The sequence below is a fragment of the Vigna unguiculata genome, chromosome 1 (genome assembly GCF_037176805.1).
Source record: "Vigna unguiculata cultivar grain cowpea cultivar isolate G323 ecotype 2 chromosome 1, ASM3717680v1, whole genome shotgun sequence".
NCBI lineage: Eukaryota > Viridiplantae > Streptophyta > Magnoliopsida > Fabales > Fabaceae > Vigna > Vigna unguiculata.
This window is the reverse complement of record NC_140792.1, coordinates 22,501-41,895: the sequence shown is the minus strand read 5'-3', so window position 1 is coordinate 41,895 and position 19,395 is coordinate 22,501. Positions and strand designations below refer to the sequence as shown.

The 19,395-nt window shown below is 34.4% G+C and overlaps 1 protein-coding gene across 1 annotated transcript; it reads right to left on the bottom strand.

Annotated features, from left to right (window-relative positions):
• Nucleotides 1-604: 604 nt before the first annotated feature.
• Nucleotides 605-18,547, bottom strand: LOC114171208 (cleavage and polyadenylation specificity factor subunit 3-II-like). Its single transcript, XM_085670069.1, has 13 exons — nucleotides 18,379-18,547; nucleotides 18,124-18,301; nucleotides 17,240-17,312; nucleotides 16,490-16,607; nucleotides 16,012-16,085; nucleotides 15,223-15,359; nucleotides 14,306-14,369; nucleotides 8,750-8,815; nucleotides 8,327-8,396; nucleotides 5,728-5,832; nucleotides 4,628-4,769; nucleotides 2,380-2,476; nucleotides 605-1,747 (listed from the first exon to the last, which is right to left on the bottom strand). The coding sequence occupies exons 1-13, from the start codon at nucleotides 18,401-18,403 to the stop codon at nucleotides 1,316-1,318; spliced, it is 1,581 nt and encodes a 526-aa protein (XP_085526195.1). The 5' UTR covers nucleotides 18,404-18,547; the 3' UTR covers nucleotides 605-1,315.
• Between the last annotated feature and the right edge of the window lie 848 nt (nucleotides 18,548-19,395).

Genomic DNA, 19,395 nt, shown 5'->3' with positions numbered 1-19,395 from the left:
ATGATTTTATTGTTATAAGATTTCAAATTTCTTCTATTTGATGTATTGATTCATTTTTCTCAATACAACTTGTAATGTGTAAAACAACCCAATTTCAACTCAACGATTTTCTCTTCTAGAGTTTAAGAATAATGATAAAATAAATCTTAATGAACTTCAACTTTAACTTTAAAGGAAACTCTCAAAAAAGTCAATTGAAAAAATTATGTTGAGCAAATATCATCCCAAAACCTTTCGCAAAACAAACATTCCAACCAAAATCATGTTAACAATATTTTAACTGAGACCTAATTCCGAAGAAGAAACAAATCGAATAAAATAGATATAGATTTGATAAAAGAATAAAAAGTTTCATATTCTTTTTCTTTTAATGATGTTTAAAATTCTCATTTATTTGATCAAAATACTATTATAAATTCTTAATTCAAACTTTGATTGAAATAATATAATAAAAATTTAAAATTCTTTATAAAATAAATTACCCTCCCAACATTTCTCACCTATATGTTGTAGTGAGTGTGTAATGAATGAAAAAAAAAATGGTTATTACAACTCAACTTAATATAGGCTTATAAGTTATAATTCACTTCTACAGCAGCAAAAGTACGATAAGACAGCTCATTAGGTTGCTTTTGTAAAAATTGGTTACACATCTGAAATAAACAAAATACAAGACCAATCTGGAATTCAGATCATTGAATGACCTACTAGGAGTAATTCATGGGGAACATGTTTCCTAGAATAACCAAAAAATAAAATATGGAAAGATAAATATGGGAACAAAAGCAATCACAGTAAATCCCTTCATGTTAGGATCAGAGTATCAAATTATTACGGCCATAAACGAACTTCTATTGGAATCAATTTCATCAATTGCTCAATGTACAGCAGAAATCTAATCTGGACATCCAACTCCTTGTAAAGGAAGGAAGAATAACCGCAACCCAAGCTGTTCTGTTTAAACTGATTATCTTTTTATGGAACGAACCACTTCTGTTGTTTCATTCACATACTTCCTTCAGTGCTCTGAAATAAAACATTTTCAGTGGGTATTGATGCTCCAAATTGCTGAGATTTGTTTCCTTGCAATTTTCTCATTCACTGCTGACTAAAAGCAGCAGAAATACACTGCTTTGATGTTGGGAGTTTTCCTTAATCCTGTAGGGACATTACTGCCACGATTATTTGCAGATGCTCTTCAAGAAATTGAGAATTTCAAGATAAGTCGCAATGAAGTTCTGAATATAAGAACCAAGACTAAGATCCATTGAGTCACCAATATGTCAGAACGTCCCTCTCATTGTTCGTGCTTCGGTTACTCCAACATAAGCAAAAGTTCGTCCTTGTGTACAATCTTTGCCTTTTTACCCTTCTCCACAACAAAAACTCCCTCTGATACCCTTTCATCTTCGACTTGGAGCATAGGCATTAAGCTTTTGTCTATCGTAGAAGAGTTACATATGTCCACCGAACTGCATTTCTGAAATGTGAAGTTCGGACTCAAGCAGCTTCTGATGAAAGAGTGTGAGGCTTCTGCATTTACATAGTGAGTTGAAAGAATGCATATGGTTTCGTTGTTTGCAGGATCATAACATTGAATCCCAAATTCAGAATGAATCTTTTCTTTAAGGGAAGCCATCTTATGCTTCTCCCCATGCACTAGTATAACATGCTTGGGGGCGAGAAAATTTACAAGATCCATTATCCCTTTAGAATCAGTGTGAGGACTAAAAGCTAATTGATGAACCTGCCAATTTAAGTCGAGTCAAAGTTATACCAGAAACCAAATCAATTGACGCAATTACCTTCAGTGCTGATTTGTACAATACTTGTTTTTGGATATTCAAGCAATTCAAGACTAGAAAGACATTAATTTAAATATAAGCAGTATTATAATGTCGTCTTGGTCTTATTTCTATAGCACACAAGTCTTCAAAACAAAAATCTCAAGATAATTGGAGGAACATCGATAGGTGACAGCGACACACAGATTAGTTAAAATCGGGTTTATACCCAGTGTACCAATATCAACTCAAGAGGACAGAATCTGCTATTATAGAACAAAGAAGTGAAAGAAGAAATATGGTTTCAGTTGTATATTAATATGAAAAAGGCATGACAGAAGCATACTCATCACCTCAAACACCAAGCTCAGGAAAGTAGACTAATGATGTAATACTCTGTGAAAGTTAAGATGTTTATTTTCCTAATTTAAGTTTGCTAATCATGTTATTTTCACCACGGTGCCGATTTATCAACTTGTACATGCAGCTAACTCTGTTCCTACTCATGCCATGTGAAGTTCTATGAACTGACGTTCGTAAAAATAATGAATAGTTAGATATATCTCCCTGTAATTGGGTAGGGGATAATATTTACCTGGCATCGCACATCGATTCTTGTATTAGCGTCCAGATCAACTTTGGCCCGCTTATCTGACATTAATTTATGACCTATCGTTCCAGCCATACAATACCTACAAGAGAACAAAGTAACGGATTAGCAGAATACAACTGGTTTGCGAATATATGAAAATGGAATAGATCAATACATATTTTTCTTGTATACATTCATAGATATTTTTTCTTAAAAAAGAAAAAAGAAACTAAAGAGACAGTAAAACAAATGGCAAAGAAAAGTCTCTCCATGCACAGAATACATGTAGTGACATGGTGTAGATGGCAGAAAGACAGAACCATGAAATAAAAAAAAAAAAAAAAAAAAAAAAACTATACATGACAGAAAACACAGAAATTCATAGTTACTTCTAAAAGAAGTACCAACTTCCACATGTTTAAGACAGATTTTTCGGTTGACATGATTAAAAAGTGAACTTTAAGTCTAACTCAACCTTACAAAATTGACTTGAAATGTGAGGTTTGCACTTACTTATATACTATAAATTGCCTTATCTCTAGTAGTTGTGAGAGTTCCAACGCATTCCCTTACATCGAGACATACATCTCAAATGTGAGACTAGACATTAATGGATGATCCAATAGCAAGTTGAACAATAAACCTAACAAACAACAAATTTTGCTAGGATATACTCTAATTCATGACTCTGATACCATATTAAGAAATGAATTTTAAGTATAATTCAACCTCACAAAACCAGTTTGTAAAGTGAAGTTTGCACCTACTTATATACAATGAATTGACTTTATCTTTAATCAACGTAGGACTTCCAACACAATCCTCTCACACCAAGGCATATGCATGTTGACCATGTGACTATACATTAATGGGTAGTCTGATAGCAACCCGATAAGAGATGGAATAATAGATCTAACAGACAACAAACTTTGCTAGTATAGGCTCTAATTTATAACTCTAATACCATGTTAAAAATTGAACTTTAAGCCTAACTCAACCTTACAAAATTTGATATTTCTCTTGGATTTCTCTTATTCCATTATATAGAAATATTTTCCTAAATCGGTGACAAATATTAGTACCAATTTATCTATTTCCCTTCCCTAATATGACACCTTGTTTCCCCTCAAATTCTCACCAATCTTTACCTTGTGCTTCTTCGCCTTATCCACAACTTTCTGTCACTGTTTTTATTATTTTTCCTTCCTCCTTTCACTTGTTTGATTATTTTACCAAAATCCTTTTTTTGCACAAAATCTGTAGTTTTATTTTCTTTTAATTTTCTTCACTTAAAAACGAGCTTCGGTATAGAAATTGAAATCATATTTTGATTATCAAAAAGGAGTTAGATTCTTTATTTGTCAAGCATGACAACCAAGAGTTAGAATTTTGAATAGCCTCTCCTCTCTCAAATATTAGGGTAGAATTGAATAATTTTATTACTAAGAGTACGTAAAATATATATACATGATTAGAAAACTGATTTTGGAAATATAATAATAACACTTAATGTAATCAAATCCCTATTATTCAGGTGTATAATCAGATCGCTATCATTCAGGGATATTTACATTATAGACTTTATTATAATCTGTTAAATATGAAATAATAAAATATAATTGCTAATAGTCTCTGATACATTAATTTGAGGAGTTCTCCCTAAATTCTGAAACCTCAACCTAGGCTTGCCCCTTCAAGCATTACACTACACATTACGATATATGTTGGTCCATAAGCCATCCAATGATAAATGATCTTATACTTCAAATTTTTTAATTTTTGGGTGAAATGACGGATTTATGCATGGCTGGGCTTAGTTAGTGAGTAAATGGATTTAATTGCAACCTGTAAAATAAATAATATAATGGAAAATCGTGAACGAAATTTTTTTAACTTTTATCTAAAACAATCATGTGAAATCATTCTTATGCTTTTAAAAAACAATCTGACTCGTACACATCCAAAACAATCATTTGCATTTCAATTTCTAAATTTTCTTTCCATCCAAAAATTGTGAAGCAGTCACTTCCTAAATTGACTGCTATCACCAATGTATTTGTATGTACCAGAAGTTTTAGTCAAGCGTGATATTTATCATTAAAGGGCAGTATTAAAATAGCTTCGTGTCCATATGCTTTTCAATGTGACAAGCTAATTTTAGTAAACATTTATCTGCATTTTGCTCATCATGCTATCAAATGGCTAATATAAAGAGAAATAAAGTAAAGAAAAATAAGAAATAGGATTGTACCCCGGCAAAGTGACAAGGTTATTTTCTGACACTGCCCACCGCTTAAAAACTTCAAGTGAAAATCCACCGCTTATCATCCCAGGAGTAGCGAAAAGAACACAAGGACCAGGAGCATTTATCATAGACCTCTCAAACTTTTGAACTGTAACATCCAAACCAGATGAATGAGACGTAGAACTTATCAGATAATACACATAATTTCAACAAAAGCTCTAATCTTAATTTCTTGAGTTTTCACACAAAAGTTTCAATATGGATGCATTCGAATAAGTTTGTTTAAAAGTAAAATTAATATATGTCATATTAGCAAAATTTTATATATTTCCCCACGATACTCCGTTAGGACTTCTACTTTTACTACTCCAGACTTTTACCAACTGACCTTGAAATTTCAATAAAAATTTCATAAGAGATTAAAGATCGCCTAGCATAACAATGACACAATATTCTTCATCTTGCCAATCAAAGTTTGAGGACACACCATAGTTATTTCATATAAAAGAAAATCTGTCAACAAGAATAGAACAATTTCCTTTTGTTTGATTTATTTTTCTTTTCAATAAATTCAAATTTGTCATCACCAGATATGAAAAGAAAATATTTAAAATTTCATATCATCAAAAAGATCTAGCTTTGGTATGTGTTATATAGATGTCAAACCTAAGAATCCGATGGCAGACATTCCTTCTCATAAAACCTGTAAAGCAACTATTCACACTTCTAGTCTTTTAGGGCACCAGTTACAGCTGCCAGTCAACTACCACATGTTAGCCATTTCACTCCTTTTGCCCACTATAATCAAACCCCTTACCATTAAAACAAAATCATCCCCAAGCCATCACGTTTTTGCCATGAGGAAGCTAATGCTTTAAATATCAAATTCGTTAATCCTTTGGCAAACTGTTACAATTACTGAATTTAAAGAAATATAATCTCAGACTTAGGAATGGTCCCAACGTCAAGGCTCTGTATCACAGCATTAAAGATATGTAACAAACATTGAAAAAAGGAACAGTTTACAGAAATGTTAGTGAACATATGAATGCATAACGATGCCAGACAGAATATTTATGATATGACAAAAAAAATATTGAAATTACCATTCTTAAAATCGAAAGCATTATGTTTAGAGTATGTATCTTTAATCTTCTGGCTTGTCCAACTAATAAGCATTTTATAATACGCATTAACTTGGACTGTTAATCCTGGAAACAAAGAAATGGAGTATCAATATGAAGCACAGATCCCAACAACTAATGGAAAAATAGAAACATTGTCCGAAAAATAGACTAGTCAATAAGTTACAGAACTGAGCTGTATTTTATTATCTTAATCTGATTCATTTGAAAAGGACAAGGAAAACTATTCTGCAATAAGCCTACATAGAGTGAACAGTGCAGAACAAGAAGCTTTGGTAAAAGAATAATGCATAATCAGCTCTAAACCATTATGCTTATACAATTAGTTGTTCCCATATTTTTAAATAATGTCTTTTAGATAATGTAAATCTTAAGTTACAATAAGATATTATTAGATGCTGTAGTGATTATTGATATTACATGAGATAGAAGTAAGGAAAATATGCTTAAGAGAGTGATTCATCTCTTTTAGCTCATTCATTCATTTATAGGAGTTCCTTACATAAAAAATACTAAAATCTAATGATCAATCCAACAGATATAGGTCAGATAAGTAATACTATGCATAAGTTAACCTATTATAATAAGTTATCCCATCCAGATAAGTTACACAATTATGAAACTCTCCCTCCAACTAGAGCATATAGAATGTACATACATACCAAACTTGGGAGTATATAAATTGAACTAGAGGAACTATGACTTTGCTTTTTGACAATAAATCAACTAATAGTATTACTCGCAATTTTGTCCATCGCAATAGAACCATACACAAAGAGATAGACTGACACTTAGAGATATATCGACACTTCAGCAACTGTAAGTATTGCTTCCTACATCCCACCAAGACTTCAGCTAACAGATATATTTATAAAGGGACTTCCCACACAACAGTTTCATGATCTTACATACAAGTTGAGAATGATTGATATCCATGTACCAACTTGAGGGAAAGTGTTGAGTTATGAGAAGATATTATTAGAAATGGTAAATATCAATATCAAGATATTGTAGGGATACAAAGAGTTGTTATTTCATTAATGCAATTATCTTTAGGGTGATTAAGTAACCTCTTCTACTCGTTTCAAACTAAGAAATGAGAATCAGAGTTTATGTTTTCTTCCCTTACATCTCTTTAAAGTGTAAATTTACTATTATGTGATAATAACTGCCTTCTTTGAAAATTAAGTGGAAGTCATCATTATAATTACAGAAATTGACCACAATAGCTTTTCAAACATTTGGAAGGGGAAGAATGACAACTTCTCTATATTTGCAATTATGTTTATTATACATTGATAGTTATCATTAAAATGACAATAATATATTTTATAATATCCAAAAAGTAGGGGAAGAATGCTGAATAACATAATAATCCTAAACTAACAAAAGTTTCTTAATCTGTCATAGTCATTCTCTCCCTCTAAGATATTGTGTTGATATTCTAACAATATACACCAATAAAAAATATTTCTCCATTTGCAATTACAAATTCTGGATTTTTATTAAATCAGAATGTAAAAATTTCCTTAAGAAACCATTCAGGGAGATTTCATCCAAGGAATCTCCAACCTTCTCCATGGATCCTCACTAATTCCACTAGGTCTACTGCTAAAGATCCACCGCTGTCATCTCCATTTTCTGATTCATCTGAAACTTCCCCACCCAATGAGGCTCTCATCATCAAACATTTTCCAGAACCTCATTGATTCTTATTTCAGCTTGCTTCCTTCATGCTTGTTTTTTTATAGGATATGATCAAAATATACAAAAACAGAGATCTAGAAATGATATACAAAAATAAGGATACGTAATTTACTACTCCTATAGAAATTTGTGACCACCCTCTCAATCTTTAGTCAGAATCTAAAACTGATGTATATCCTGTCATACTCTTTCATCTGTCCATCATTAACTGACTAACAAATCGAGGAAGTTCACATTCTGTTGGTGTTTTGTACAAGAAGCTCTGAAACCTTTCTACTTTTAGTTTGGTAGTCAAGTTAGCTGAGAGTAGGGAACCCGTGATTAACATGTTTGTAGTGGTGGTTTATCTCTTTTTCTGTAATAAAATAGCTATTTTTTAAATTAAAAACCATACACACAGATAATCCTTTCATGGTTCAATTTTAAAAACTAGATAAGCCTCTACAGAAAAATTTCAACACAGGATTTGAGATAATGTCACAAGACAAAAAAATGCAATAATACATGGCCTTAGTGATTATATCGTTAAAACAAATAAGACTGGCTGTTTTAGTGGGATAACGGGGAGCAACTCTGGTTAGGGTTACTACAACCTCAGTACTGGCCAATTAAGCCCTCATGGAAGATTTCCCAAAACATAAAGTGTGTGCTGTGCAGAAGACAGTTCCTTATTTAATTTATTGAATGTACATAATATGTTTATAAAAGTAATTGTGAAACTTAGGAAATAAGATAAAATCTTGTTTTCTATAAATGGGAAGGGTTACAGTGAAATGATTATGTATAGTTTACATACACAAAAACAATAGATCAAAGAAAGATAATTGACACAAAAGTATACGCTGAAACGAACCCGCTGAGAAATAGATAGGAACCTTCAAATTCATGCGTTCCCAGTAGTCCTCCAACAAAATGCATAGTTCCTAGATATTGTAACAGCTTCGTAAATATAAGACAACCATTACATATATATCATACTTTTGAAAATTGAACTGGTCACTAAAAGACATCAATTTTTGAGTGGCTCATGGTTTATTAATATAACCTTAGTGAAATTGTTCTTTTTTAAGGTCTTTTAAATTATTAATTAAGATATATTTAATTTTCGAAAGATCTCTCAAAAATACAGGCAAAAATAATTGATAGTTTCTTCAAAATATGTTGAACCAAACACATACTTAGAATTTATAAGTGAAATAGTTGCTTGGACTTCATCCATTAGCTATAACAAATAGAAAGATAAATTACAATCTGTGAGATGAATTAATAAGAATACCTGAGCTCTTCCAACAGCAAATGTTGGAATAAGCACCTTGCCTCCACTTGATACACATTTATGAACCTAAATAATTTAATTTGAAAATTAATACCCAACGTCAGAGTAGGTGTGGGTCGAGTTCATTTTGAAAAACAAAAAGCAAAAAATAAAAAGAGAAAATAATGTAACTTGATATCCATCTCTAACACAGCATGCAACTGTCCTGCTTCCTTCCAAATAAACACAACAACCCCTTTTTAAAATTAAAACTAATGCTATTAATACATTTCACATAGACACAATGGTGATAAACTTTATTGCATAAAATATTTTATACTTGTTAGATGATATAATATTGTGTTTAGTAGTTGGGCTCAGCCCATTATGTATTTCTGGGTTTGGTCCATTATCAATATAAATAAACTATCCTTTGTGTAGGGTTTACACAAGGGAGATTAATCCCAAAACCCTATTTCATCTTATTTTACATGGTATCTAGAGCTTAGGTTAGTTTACTACAGTCACTGTCCAACCGCTCATTGCCGCCATCACTGTCGCTGCCGCCGTCGTCGTCGCCGGAGCTGCAGTTTCGATCGACGACCAGGCGACTCCAATGCCGCAGAGATCACCGGAGTTCCCACGCGCCTCCACGCACCGCCGCAAGCTCCGGACGCCGCCCCCTCTCCGCAGCGCGTGACGGCGCGTCGCCGGTCATTTTCTGCACCGATCAACTTCGCCTGAATCGCCTTCTTGAGCTCTTTCTGGATTTGTGGTTGTTGTTTCAATCGGAGCATCTTCAATTTTTAGGGTTTCTCCCTCTATGGCTTCTTCCGCTACCAATTCGGGTGTGTCGTCTTCAAGCACTCCGCTATCTGAACCCTCTGTTTATACCAACTACGTCAATGTGCATTTATCCATTGACAAGTTGGATGGCACAAATTACGCGACATGGGCATCCGATATCAAACTTTGGCTCAAGAGTCAAGGATATGAAGATCATCTCACCCAGAGTGTAACTACAGTTGCTGCAGATTAAGTCCACCATTAACTCTTCGCTGAAACAAATGTTTCGTTCATATGAAACATGTTCAGACGTTTGGGCACAGGCCAAGTTGTTATACACCACTGACACTCAGCCCATGGCTGAATATTTGGGCAAAATTCATGCCCTTCTCCATGAGTTTAATGAGTTATTGCCTCCGGCCTCCACTCCAGCTGAAGAACTTGAGCAACGGTCAAAGTTCTTTATGTTGTTGGCATTACATGGTCTTTCTGATGAATATTCCCATGTTCGCGACCAGATTTTGGGGTCTCCTGTTGTGCCCAACTTCACTGCTACTAGTTCTGCCCTTTTACGTGTGCCAAAAAAACAAATCATTGATACATCTACTTGTGCTGATGATTCCTCAGTCTTGGTCTCTCAGCGGGATGATCGCAATCGTTCTCGCAAGCCAGGAAAGGGACGACCCAAGTGTGACCATTGTGGCAAATTAGGCCACAAGATTGACAAATGTTATGCTCTACATGAACGTCCTCCTCAGTCTGCTGTAGTGGTTCACTCTGATCCTCCTCCCCGATCAGCGACTGTGGATCCTGCTTCATCTGATACCGCAGGGCACCCTGCCATTTTCAACGACTTTCTCAAATGGTATGAGGAACGTCAGAGTTCTAGTTTCACTACATCTGGCTCTGTTGCACGCACAGGTACATCATTTGTTGGCTTGACTCACTCTGATTCTCTTAGTCCTTGGGTTCTTGACTCAGGTGCCACAGACCATATTACTGATAACAAATCTTTGTTTTCTTCTTTGTCTTGTCCGGATCATTTACCCTCATTTACAATGGCTGATGGGTTTAGAGTCTCATCTCATGGTGTTGGTACTGTTAATATTTTTCCATCCATATCCATTGATCATGTTCTTTATGTTCTTGGGTCTCCATTCAATTTATTATCTGTCAGTCGGCTAACTCGTTCTCTTGATTGTATTATTTCCTTTACCAAAGATTCTGTTTGTTTACAGGACCGGAGTTCGAGACACATGATTGGCACCGGATGTGAGTCTAATGGTCTGTATCATCTTCATGCACAATTTGGTCATCCCAGCCTTGCCAAATTGCAACAACTTGTCCCCAACTTGTCCAAGTTATCTAGTTTATCGTGTGAGTCTTGTCAATTAGGAAAGCATAGTCGTAGTTCGTTTCCTTGTAGTGTCTCACAACGGGCTTTGTCCCCTTTTGCATTAGTTCATTCGGACATTTGGGGACCTAGTCGTGTTAAGTCTACTTTAGGTTTTCAGTATTTTGTTACTTTTATTGATGATTATTCAAGATGTACTTGGTTATATTTAATGAAAAATCATTCTGAGTTGTTCTCTATTTTTCAATCATTCTTTCATGAAATTAAAACACAGTTTGGGGTTTCTATTCGAAATTTACGGAGTGATAATGGTCGTGAATATCTCTCTCAATCCTTCAAACATTTTATGGCTTCTCAGGGCATTCTTCATCAAACATCATGCGCTTATACACCCCAACAAAATGGAGTGGCTGAGCTCAAGAATAGGCACCTTATTGAAACAACTCACACTCTTTTAATTCATGGTGCAGTTCCTTCACATTTTTGGGGTGATGCGGTTCTTACTGCTTGTTATCTTATTAATCACATGCCTTCTTCAGTCTTGCATAACCAAGTTCCTCATTCTATTTTATTTCCTCACGAACCTCTTCACCCTTTACCTCTTAAAGTCTTTGGGTCCACATGTTTTGTTCATGATTTTAGTCCTTGCTTGGATAAGTTGTCTCCGAGAGCCCACAAATGTGTCTTTTTAGGATTCCACCGCTCACAAAAAGGGTATAAGTGTTTCTCTCCTTCCCTCAACCGTCATTTTATCTCCGCTGATGTCACCTTTGACGAGTCTTCTTTTTACTTCACACACCCCTCTTCTCGTTGTGAGCCACCATCTACTACTATAGATATCCCTATTATGTGTGATCCTCCTAGTGTGCCCACTTCCAGTGCCACCTCGGATTCTCCTCAGCCACCTCCGAGTGTACTTATTGCGGATAGACCACCTCTTCAGGTTTATAGCAGAAGACATCGTTGCCAACCACCAACACATGACTCATATCAAGTGCCGAGTTATTTGTCTCCTCCGGTTCCAACAACCGAGTCTGATCTTCCCATTGCCCTTCGTAAAGGTATGCGTTCTACCCGTAATCATTCCCCTCATTATGCTGCTTTGAGTTATCATAGAATCTCTCCATCTTTCTATACATGCCTTTCGTCTATTTCCTCTTTGTCAATTCCAAAATCTTTAGGTGATGCACTAGCCCACCCTGGTTGGTGTCAGGCCATGCTTGATGAATTGAGTGCTCTCAGGCATAGTGGAACATGGGATCTTGTCCAATTACCATCCGGGAAATCTGTTGTTGGTTGCAGGTGGGTCTATGCTATCAAAGTTGGCCCTGATGGTACTGTTGACCGTCTCAAAGCTCGCCTTGTTGCCAAAGGTTACACACAGATCTTTGGTTTGGATTATGGTGATACTTTTTCTCCAGTGGCCAAGATGGCATTTGTTTGCTTATTCATTGCCATGGCTGCTCTTCGCCAATGGCCTCTTCACCAACTTGATGTCAAAAATGCATTCCTCAATGGCGATTTGAATGAAGAAATTTATATGGAGCAACCTCCGGGTTTTGTTGCTCAGGGGGAGTCTTCTGGATTGGTTTGTCGTCTTCATAAATCTTTATATGGCCTAAAGCAGTCTCCTCGGGCCTAGTTTGGAAAATTCAGTAGTGTTGTTCAACAATTTGGCATGTCTCGCAGTGAAGTGGATCATTCAGTTTTTTATCGTCACTCCAGTGCTGGATGTATCTACTTAATAGTATATGTTGATGACATTGTTCTCACTGGAAGCGACAACATTGGCATCTCCCTCTTAAAGCAACATCTTTGTCGTCATTTTTCAGACCAAAGATCTTGGAAAACTCAGGTATTTCTTGGGTATTGAAGTAGCACAATCCAATAGTGGTATAATACCAGAGGAAATATGCATTGGATATTCTGGAGGAAACTGGGTTAATGAATTCTAAAGCGGCAGAAACACCCATGGATCCTAATATTAAACTTCTACCTAAACAGGGGGAGCCTTTCTCAGATCCTGAACAATACAGACGATTAGTTGGAAAGTTGAATTATCTTACTGTTACTCGTCCTGATATTTCCTTTACTGTTAGCATGGTGAGTCAATTCCTTAATTCCCCATGTGAAGAACATTGGAAGGTAGTCATTCGCATATTAAAGTATATCAAAAGCTCTCCTGGAAAAGGTTTACTATATGATTCCAACTCTGATACAAAAGTTGTATATTATTCAGATGCTGACTGGGCAGGATCTCCTTCCGACAGAATATCTACTTCCGGATATTGTGTCTCGATTGGTGGTAATTTGATCTCTTGGAAGAGCAAGAAACAAAGTGTTGTGGCAAGATCTAATGCAGAAGCGGAATATAGAGCTATGGCTTTAGTCACGTGTGAACTTGTTTGGCTTAAGCAATTGCTTCAAGAATTGCAATTTGGAGATGTCACTCAAATGACACTCATATGTGACAATCAGATTGCTCTTCACATTAGCTCTAATCCTGTCTTGCATGAGAGGACCAAACACATTGAAATTGACTGTCACTTCATTCGAGAAAAAATCCTATCCGGGGACATCAAGACCGAGTTTGTCAACTCAATTGATCAATTAGCAGATATTTTCACTAAGTCTCTTCGAGGACCTAGAATTGATTATCTTTGTAACAAGCTTGGTACATACGATTTGTATGCACCAGCTTGAGGAGGAGTGTTAGATGATATAATATTGTGTTTAGTAGTTGGGCTCAGCCCATTATGTATTTCTGGATTTGGTCCATTATCAATATAAATAAACTATCCTTTGTGTAGGGTTTACACAAGGGAAATTAATCCCAAAACCCTATTTCATCTTATTTTACAATACTTATTAAATATTAGTTTTGGCAAATGCCTATATCTGTAAGAATTGATTATCATTACCATTCATTAGGGATGTAAGCGCGGGGTTAACATTTGAGACCTACCAAAACCAAGCATTATATTGTATCAACATTTAGGGTTTTATCCAAACGGAAAAAATCACTACCACTTGTACAGCCAATATAGATCAACAAGTCCAATCCAATAACATTTTAAACATATATTCCTAAAACAGCTGAGTCTTAATATTCTTTCCGATCAAATGCATCTAATAGGAGCATAAATAGCGCTCATTCAAAAGTTTTCTTTTTATCCCTTCAGTCAAAATCTCTGCTAATCAACAAAAATTGGTCCACACCATGAATACAAACCAAGGATTCTTCAAACATACCAAAAGACCCATTTTTAATATAACCTACGGCAGATCAATGTAAATGTAATAGCAAAAATATGACAAGAAAGGACTTGGAAAGTGAGTCAACAATGCATTTTTCTTAAATCAATGTCTGAAAGAAAACAAGACACCATATTATACAAGCAGCATCACATCATAAATTAAGTGCTGCAAACACATACAGCTTTGAGGAATTCTCTCTCTCGGGCATATCTTGAATCACGAATTGTAGTCGCATATGTGGATCTGAAATGATTTTCTTTAAGAATCATCATACAAAAATCTATTCAAGAAAATCCATCTTATAACTTCAAGCAGTAAAACCAATATAGGATTCATGCATTTAAAACCCATTAAACCATTAATCAAAAGGAGGAAAGAAAGCAACGATACCACAGATAAATATACTGTACCTTGGTAACATGACACAATTGTATAATGTTTATGCAAAACTACTATGGACTGTATCAGTCTATCAAATTTTATATCTGAGGTAGGTAGCTAGCCACAAAATCCTTCATCAAAACTACTAAGAAATACCAGAGAATTCAGTTTAATGATCCAAAAATTTCACAACTTTGGTTTACATTTGATATCGGGCAGAAACTCATTCTATTACAATTCTGATGATGCCTCTCAAGCACAGATGAAGAGTTTACTGAATAGAAACAAGACCAATGATGTTTATTACAGTAATTGTTGGAATATCATGCAAGCAATGCAGTAATAGGAATTATAATAGTTAAACGGATTTTAACTCAAAACAGTAACAATGAAAAAATAAGACAAGAAGAATTGATCACATGACCTCTTGGTCACATGGTTTGATACAATTCAAGAACCAACATCTCAAAAGTTTAGGCTATTAGGTACTAGCAAAGGAATAATTCACATTTCTAACAGTAATATCAATATGAGGATGAGTTAGCAATGGTAATGCATACAGATAAGTAGTCCGTGAAAAGTATGTACAAAACTTATAATAATTGTAGAAAATAAAGTAAAAGATAAACAAGAAAAGAACATTTATCACTGTCACTCACTACATTATTGATAACTTTGTTAGAAGGTTCATTTATACAACCAATGATGTTCTTACTCAGTTATAAGAAGGTCAAGTCGTAATCGATCAATTTGAGCTGCTCCAAGGTGTCTATCTGGTGTCATATTGTAGTCTCCAGTGTAAACCATTTCTGCATCTCCAACTTTTGCATAGAACATAGCAGCTCCAATAACCTTTATAAAACGATGAGCTTAAGTACTAAAACATTGAAGTAAGGCATTGAAGGAAGAAAAATCTACTATAATGATATAGAAAGAGATTGAATCAGGGAAGACTTAAAAGAGGACAGAAGACATTGAAGAAGTGAGAAAACTCTGATTCTATTTCTTAATCCAAACAGTAACTCTACCATCCCAGAAATAATTACAATAATTCATAATAATTCTTCATATCCCTACAATGTTTTTACATTAATTAACAATATCTTCTCATAACTCGACACTCCCCATTAAGCTGATGAATATCAATCATTCCCAACTTGCATGTAGGATCATGAAACCGTTTTGTGAGAAACTTCTTTGTAAACAAATGTGCAAGTTGAAGTCTTGATGGGATCTATGGAGTTATAAGGCCATTATCCAACTTATCTTTCATGAAGTGTCAGTCTATCTCTATATGTTTGCTCCTATCATGTTGGAGACAGAATTGTGAGAAATAGTAATAGCTGATTTATTGCCACAAAAGAGTCATGGGTTCTTCACTTTTTACGTTAACATTGTTCAAAAAAAAAAAAAAAAATTCAACCATAACAGTGAAGACATCTAATGCTATACTTTTTTTTCAGAAAACTAAACATGACTTCAAAGATGAAGTCACAAGCCTTACATGTCCTGCATAATAGGCACGTATCTGCAAATCTTCATCTACTTGTACAGTCTGCCTCAAATCAACAGCAATAACTGCACATGGAATCAAATTAAATTACAATTTTAGATACTAATGTCAGAAGCATGGTGATTTTAGATGCAAACCTACTATGTTCAAAAATCCAAAAACAAATAATAAACTACTGAGAAGTATAGCTGAATCAGCTTTAAAATGCACACAAAAATGTAAATCAATCCACCAAGATTTATCAATTTGAAAGAACAAAACTTAAATGGCACATTTAACATTTATAGCCTAAAAGATGAATCTTTTTCCTTCACCTAAAATCCCTAATACAACAGTTGCACACAATTCAAACTTCAACAAAGTCAAAACTAGAACAGGCGCCAATATTCCTAGTGGCATGTTTAAAGTAATAGTTGTCTAACCAACCTATAGATGGGGTACTTTAAATGAAAAGTGGATCCTATATTACCCTTCTTCATGCACTTAGCAATTTGATCAGATGAAAATAGCTCTTCCTCACCCCGGCGATCAACCATCACTTTGCGATAGTCTTCCAACATCAAAGGAGCCAAAGCTTTTGTAGGGTACTATTTAAAATCAAATAAAACTTCAGTTAAATTTACTAATGTAGAATTATGACTTGGAAGCCAATGCTTATCAACCCATTTAGTGAAATGTTTTTGTATTCAAAATTTCACTGAAATTATAATTTTTTTCCCTAGACTTGCTTTTTGTATTAGGTCCGGCATGAAAAAGTTGTACTTTTTTAGGTCCCTAAATAAATATGTGTGGAAATTGGTCTCCACCGTTTACATAATTTATAAGGTAAGAGTATTTTTCTAATGGGAACCTAAACGAAAAACAATACAACAAATCAAAATGAAGATTTTTTTACATGGAAAGACCAAAACTAAGCTCAATTTTTCACATGGGAATTTAACATAAAACAGCATCAAGGATCAAAATATAACACTCTGCAACTTTGAAAGAAAAAGCAGGCCGATTCTATGATGAGTTTTGAAAAAGGATAAAATTATAGTTCTTTTAAGCAGGGGGCAGGAACAAAAAAGTTAGTGAAGCACGGTATAAGTTTATAATTAAATTAAACCCAAATATTTTAGCACAAATATTCAAATTCTGTTATATTAGAAAATTCCAAAAACTGATGTATATGTTCAGGCAAACATTTCATTAAAAATGTAGCAGTAAAAGGACTCACTGTCATGTAAATTGGTCCATTATACCCGCAAACTTCAGTGAAGTAAGCTAAAGCGCCAACATGATCCAAATGACTGCCCAAATTTTCAAAATGACAAGGCAACGTTAAAATGCTAATAACAACAAGGGTCCGTATACTTGTCTCTATTTTAAATTTTAGTCTCTCTATGAGAAAATTGCAAGTTTTAGCCTTTACATAAATTATTGTAGTGACTAATCATTCTTAGAAAGTTTTGTAGCAATTCTATAAAACAGAATGATGTCATTGATAGGTTCATAGAATAATCACAATAAAAAATAAGAATAAGAATGAAAGAAATAATTTGTATTATAGAAGGTTCTATATATAGACCAAAGTATAACAGATACAAAGAGTCTCTACATACAGAAATAGGATGATAGAAAAACCACCACGACAGGTAAGACAAATGCAAGGGCTATCTAAAAACTTATCAACATGATAGTAGATGGTTTTTTGTGTTGTTTATAAGACAATCATGATTTTAAAATTAAAACAACACACTTCTTTCTCGAATATTGATGTTAATCTTACCTAAGGACTAAAACTTACAATTTTGGTCTCTCTATTGTATTGACATCAGAGGTAGACTACAACTTTCCAGCGTTGTAAAGATGTTACAAAAATTTCTGGTGGCAGTGATAAAACTTACAATTTTGGTCTCTCTTTTGTATTGACATCAGAGGTAGACTACAACTTTCCAGGGTTGTAAAGATGTTACAAAACTTTCTGGTGGCAATGATAAAACTTGCAATTTTCTCATATAGAGACTGAAACTTATAACGACGAAAACTATACAAATCATGTGAATAGTTTAACTTCATAATAATTAAAAACAGGAAAATTGAGAATGGAGTGATACACACAAGTGAGTGATGATGATGCAAGTGATGGCAGAGTTGAAATCTTGATTGGGGTCAACAAGGGTGAAATCAGGGTAACGACGATGGTCCAAGAAGCCCATATGCATTCCACAATCGAACATGATTCGCTTGCCATTGATGGTTACCACCACGCAACTCTTCCCAACTTCTTGACCAGCGCCTGAAAACAAACCATGTAAGGGTAAGATTGATGTGTGTGTTTGCACCACAAGAAGGAGAATAAGAACGAGGGAATACCTAACACTAGCGTTTCAATCGCCATGAATATGTTGCTCTTGAGTCTCAGCTCAAAACAGCAGACCTTGGTTTGCGCCTCACAACGGTGAAATATTGTTGCTATCCAGGAGTGTTGCCTGTGGGTCGGTGGATGATGTTATTTTTAAATTTAAATTTCTAAACAATATAAATAAAGAAATAAATAAATAAAAGAGTATAAAAGAATAATTTAACAAGTTATTTTCAATCCCCCATATTTGTTTTCTTCCTTTGAAAGTGCAATAATAAATTTATGTAAATTTAAAACAAAAAATAAATAAATAACAGAAGAACCCATTTTGATCCATAATCGCAAAAAAATTATTTTTGCAACCCGACCCGGTTCGAACCTGTGGTAAGTTGGATTGGTTTACGGGTCGAGCTCATTTTCACATCTTTACTTTTAAGGAATGAGCTACGTATTGTTCAATCAAGAGAAACATGGAAAAATAACCGAAGACTAGTTTTCTTATTTATTCTTCCAACATCAAAGGAGCAGAAGCTATTGTTGGATACCGTTTAAAATCAAATAAAACTCAAGTTCATTTTACTGATGTAGAATTATGACTTGGAAGCCAATGCTTATCAACCCTTTTGGTTCACCTTATTTTTGTATTCAAAGTTTCATTGAAATTATAATTTTGCTCCCTGGACTTGCTTTTTGTATTAGGCCCTGCATGAAAAAGTTGTACCTTTTTTGGTCCCTAAATAAATATGTGTATGTGTGTGTGGAAATTGGTATCCACCGTTTCCATAATTTATAAGGTAAGAGTATTTTTCTAATGGGAACCAAATCGAAAAACAATACAACGAATCAAAGTGCAGAATTTTTTACATGCAAGGACCAAAACTAAGCTCATTTTTTCACATAGGAATTTAAAGATAAACAGCATCAATGATCAAACTATAACACTTTGCAATTGTCCCCGAAATCGCGACGGAATGGTGAACAAGAAAATCTTTAAAAAAAAAAGTATTTTAAGAAGAGTCGCCACCATA

Excerpts from the sequence above, each read along its gene's own strand:
- LOC114171208 (XM_085670069.1), bottom strand. The coding sequence starts at position 18,403 with ATGGCGATTGAAACGCTAGTGTTAG. Across the intron at positions 18,302-18,378 it reads GATTGAAACGCTAGTGTTAG|GCGCTGGTCAAGAAGTTGGG; the intron begins GTATTCCCTCGT and ends GTTTGTTTTCAG. Across the intron at positions 5,833-8,326 it reads TCCTATCTATTTCTCAGCGG|GATTAACAGTCCAAGTTAAT; the intron begins GTTCGTTTCAGC and ends CTTTGTTTCCAG.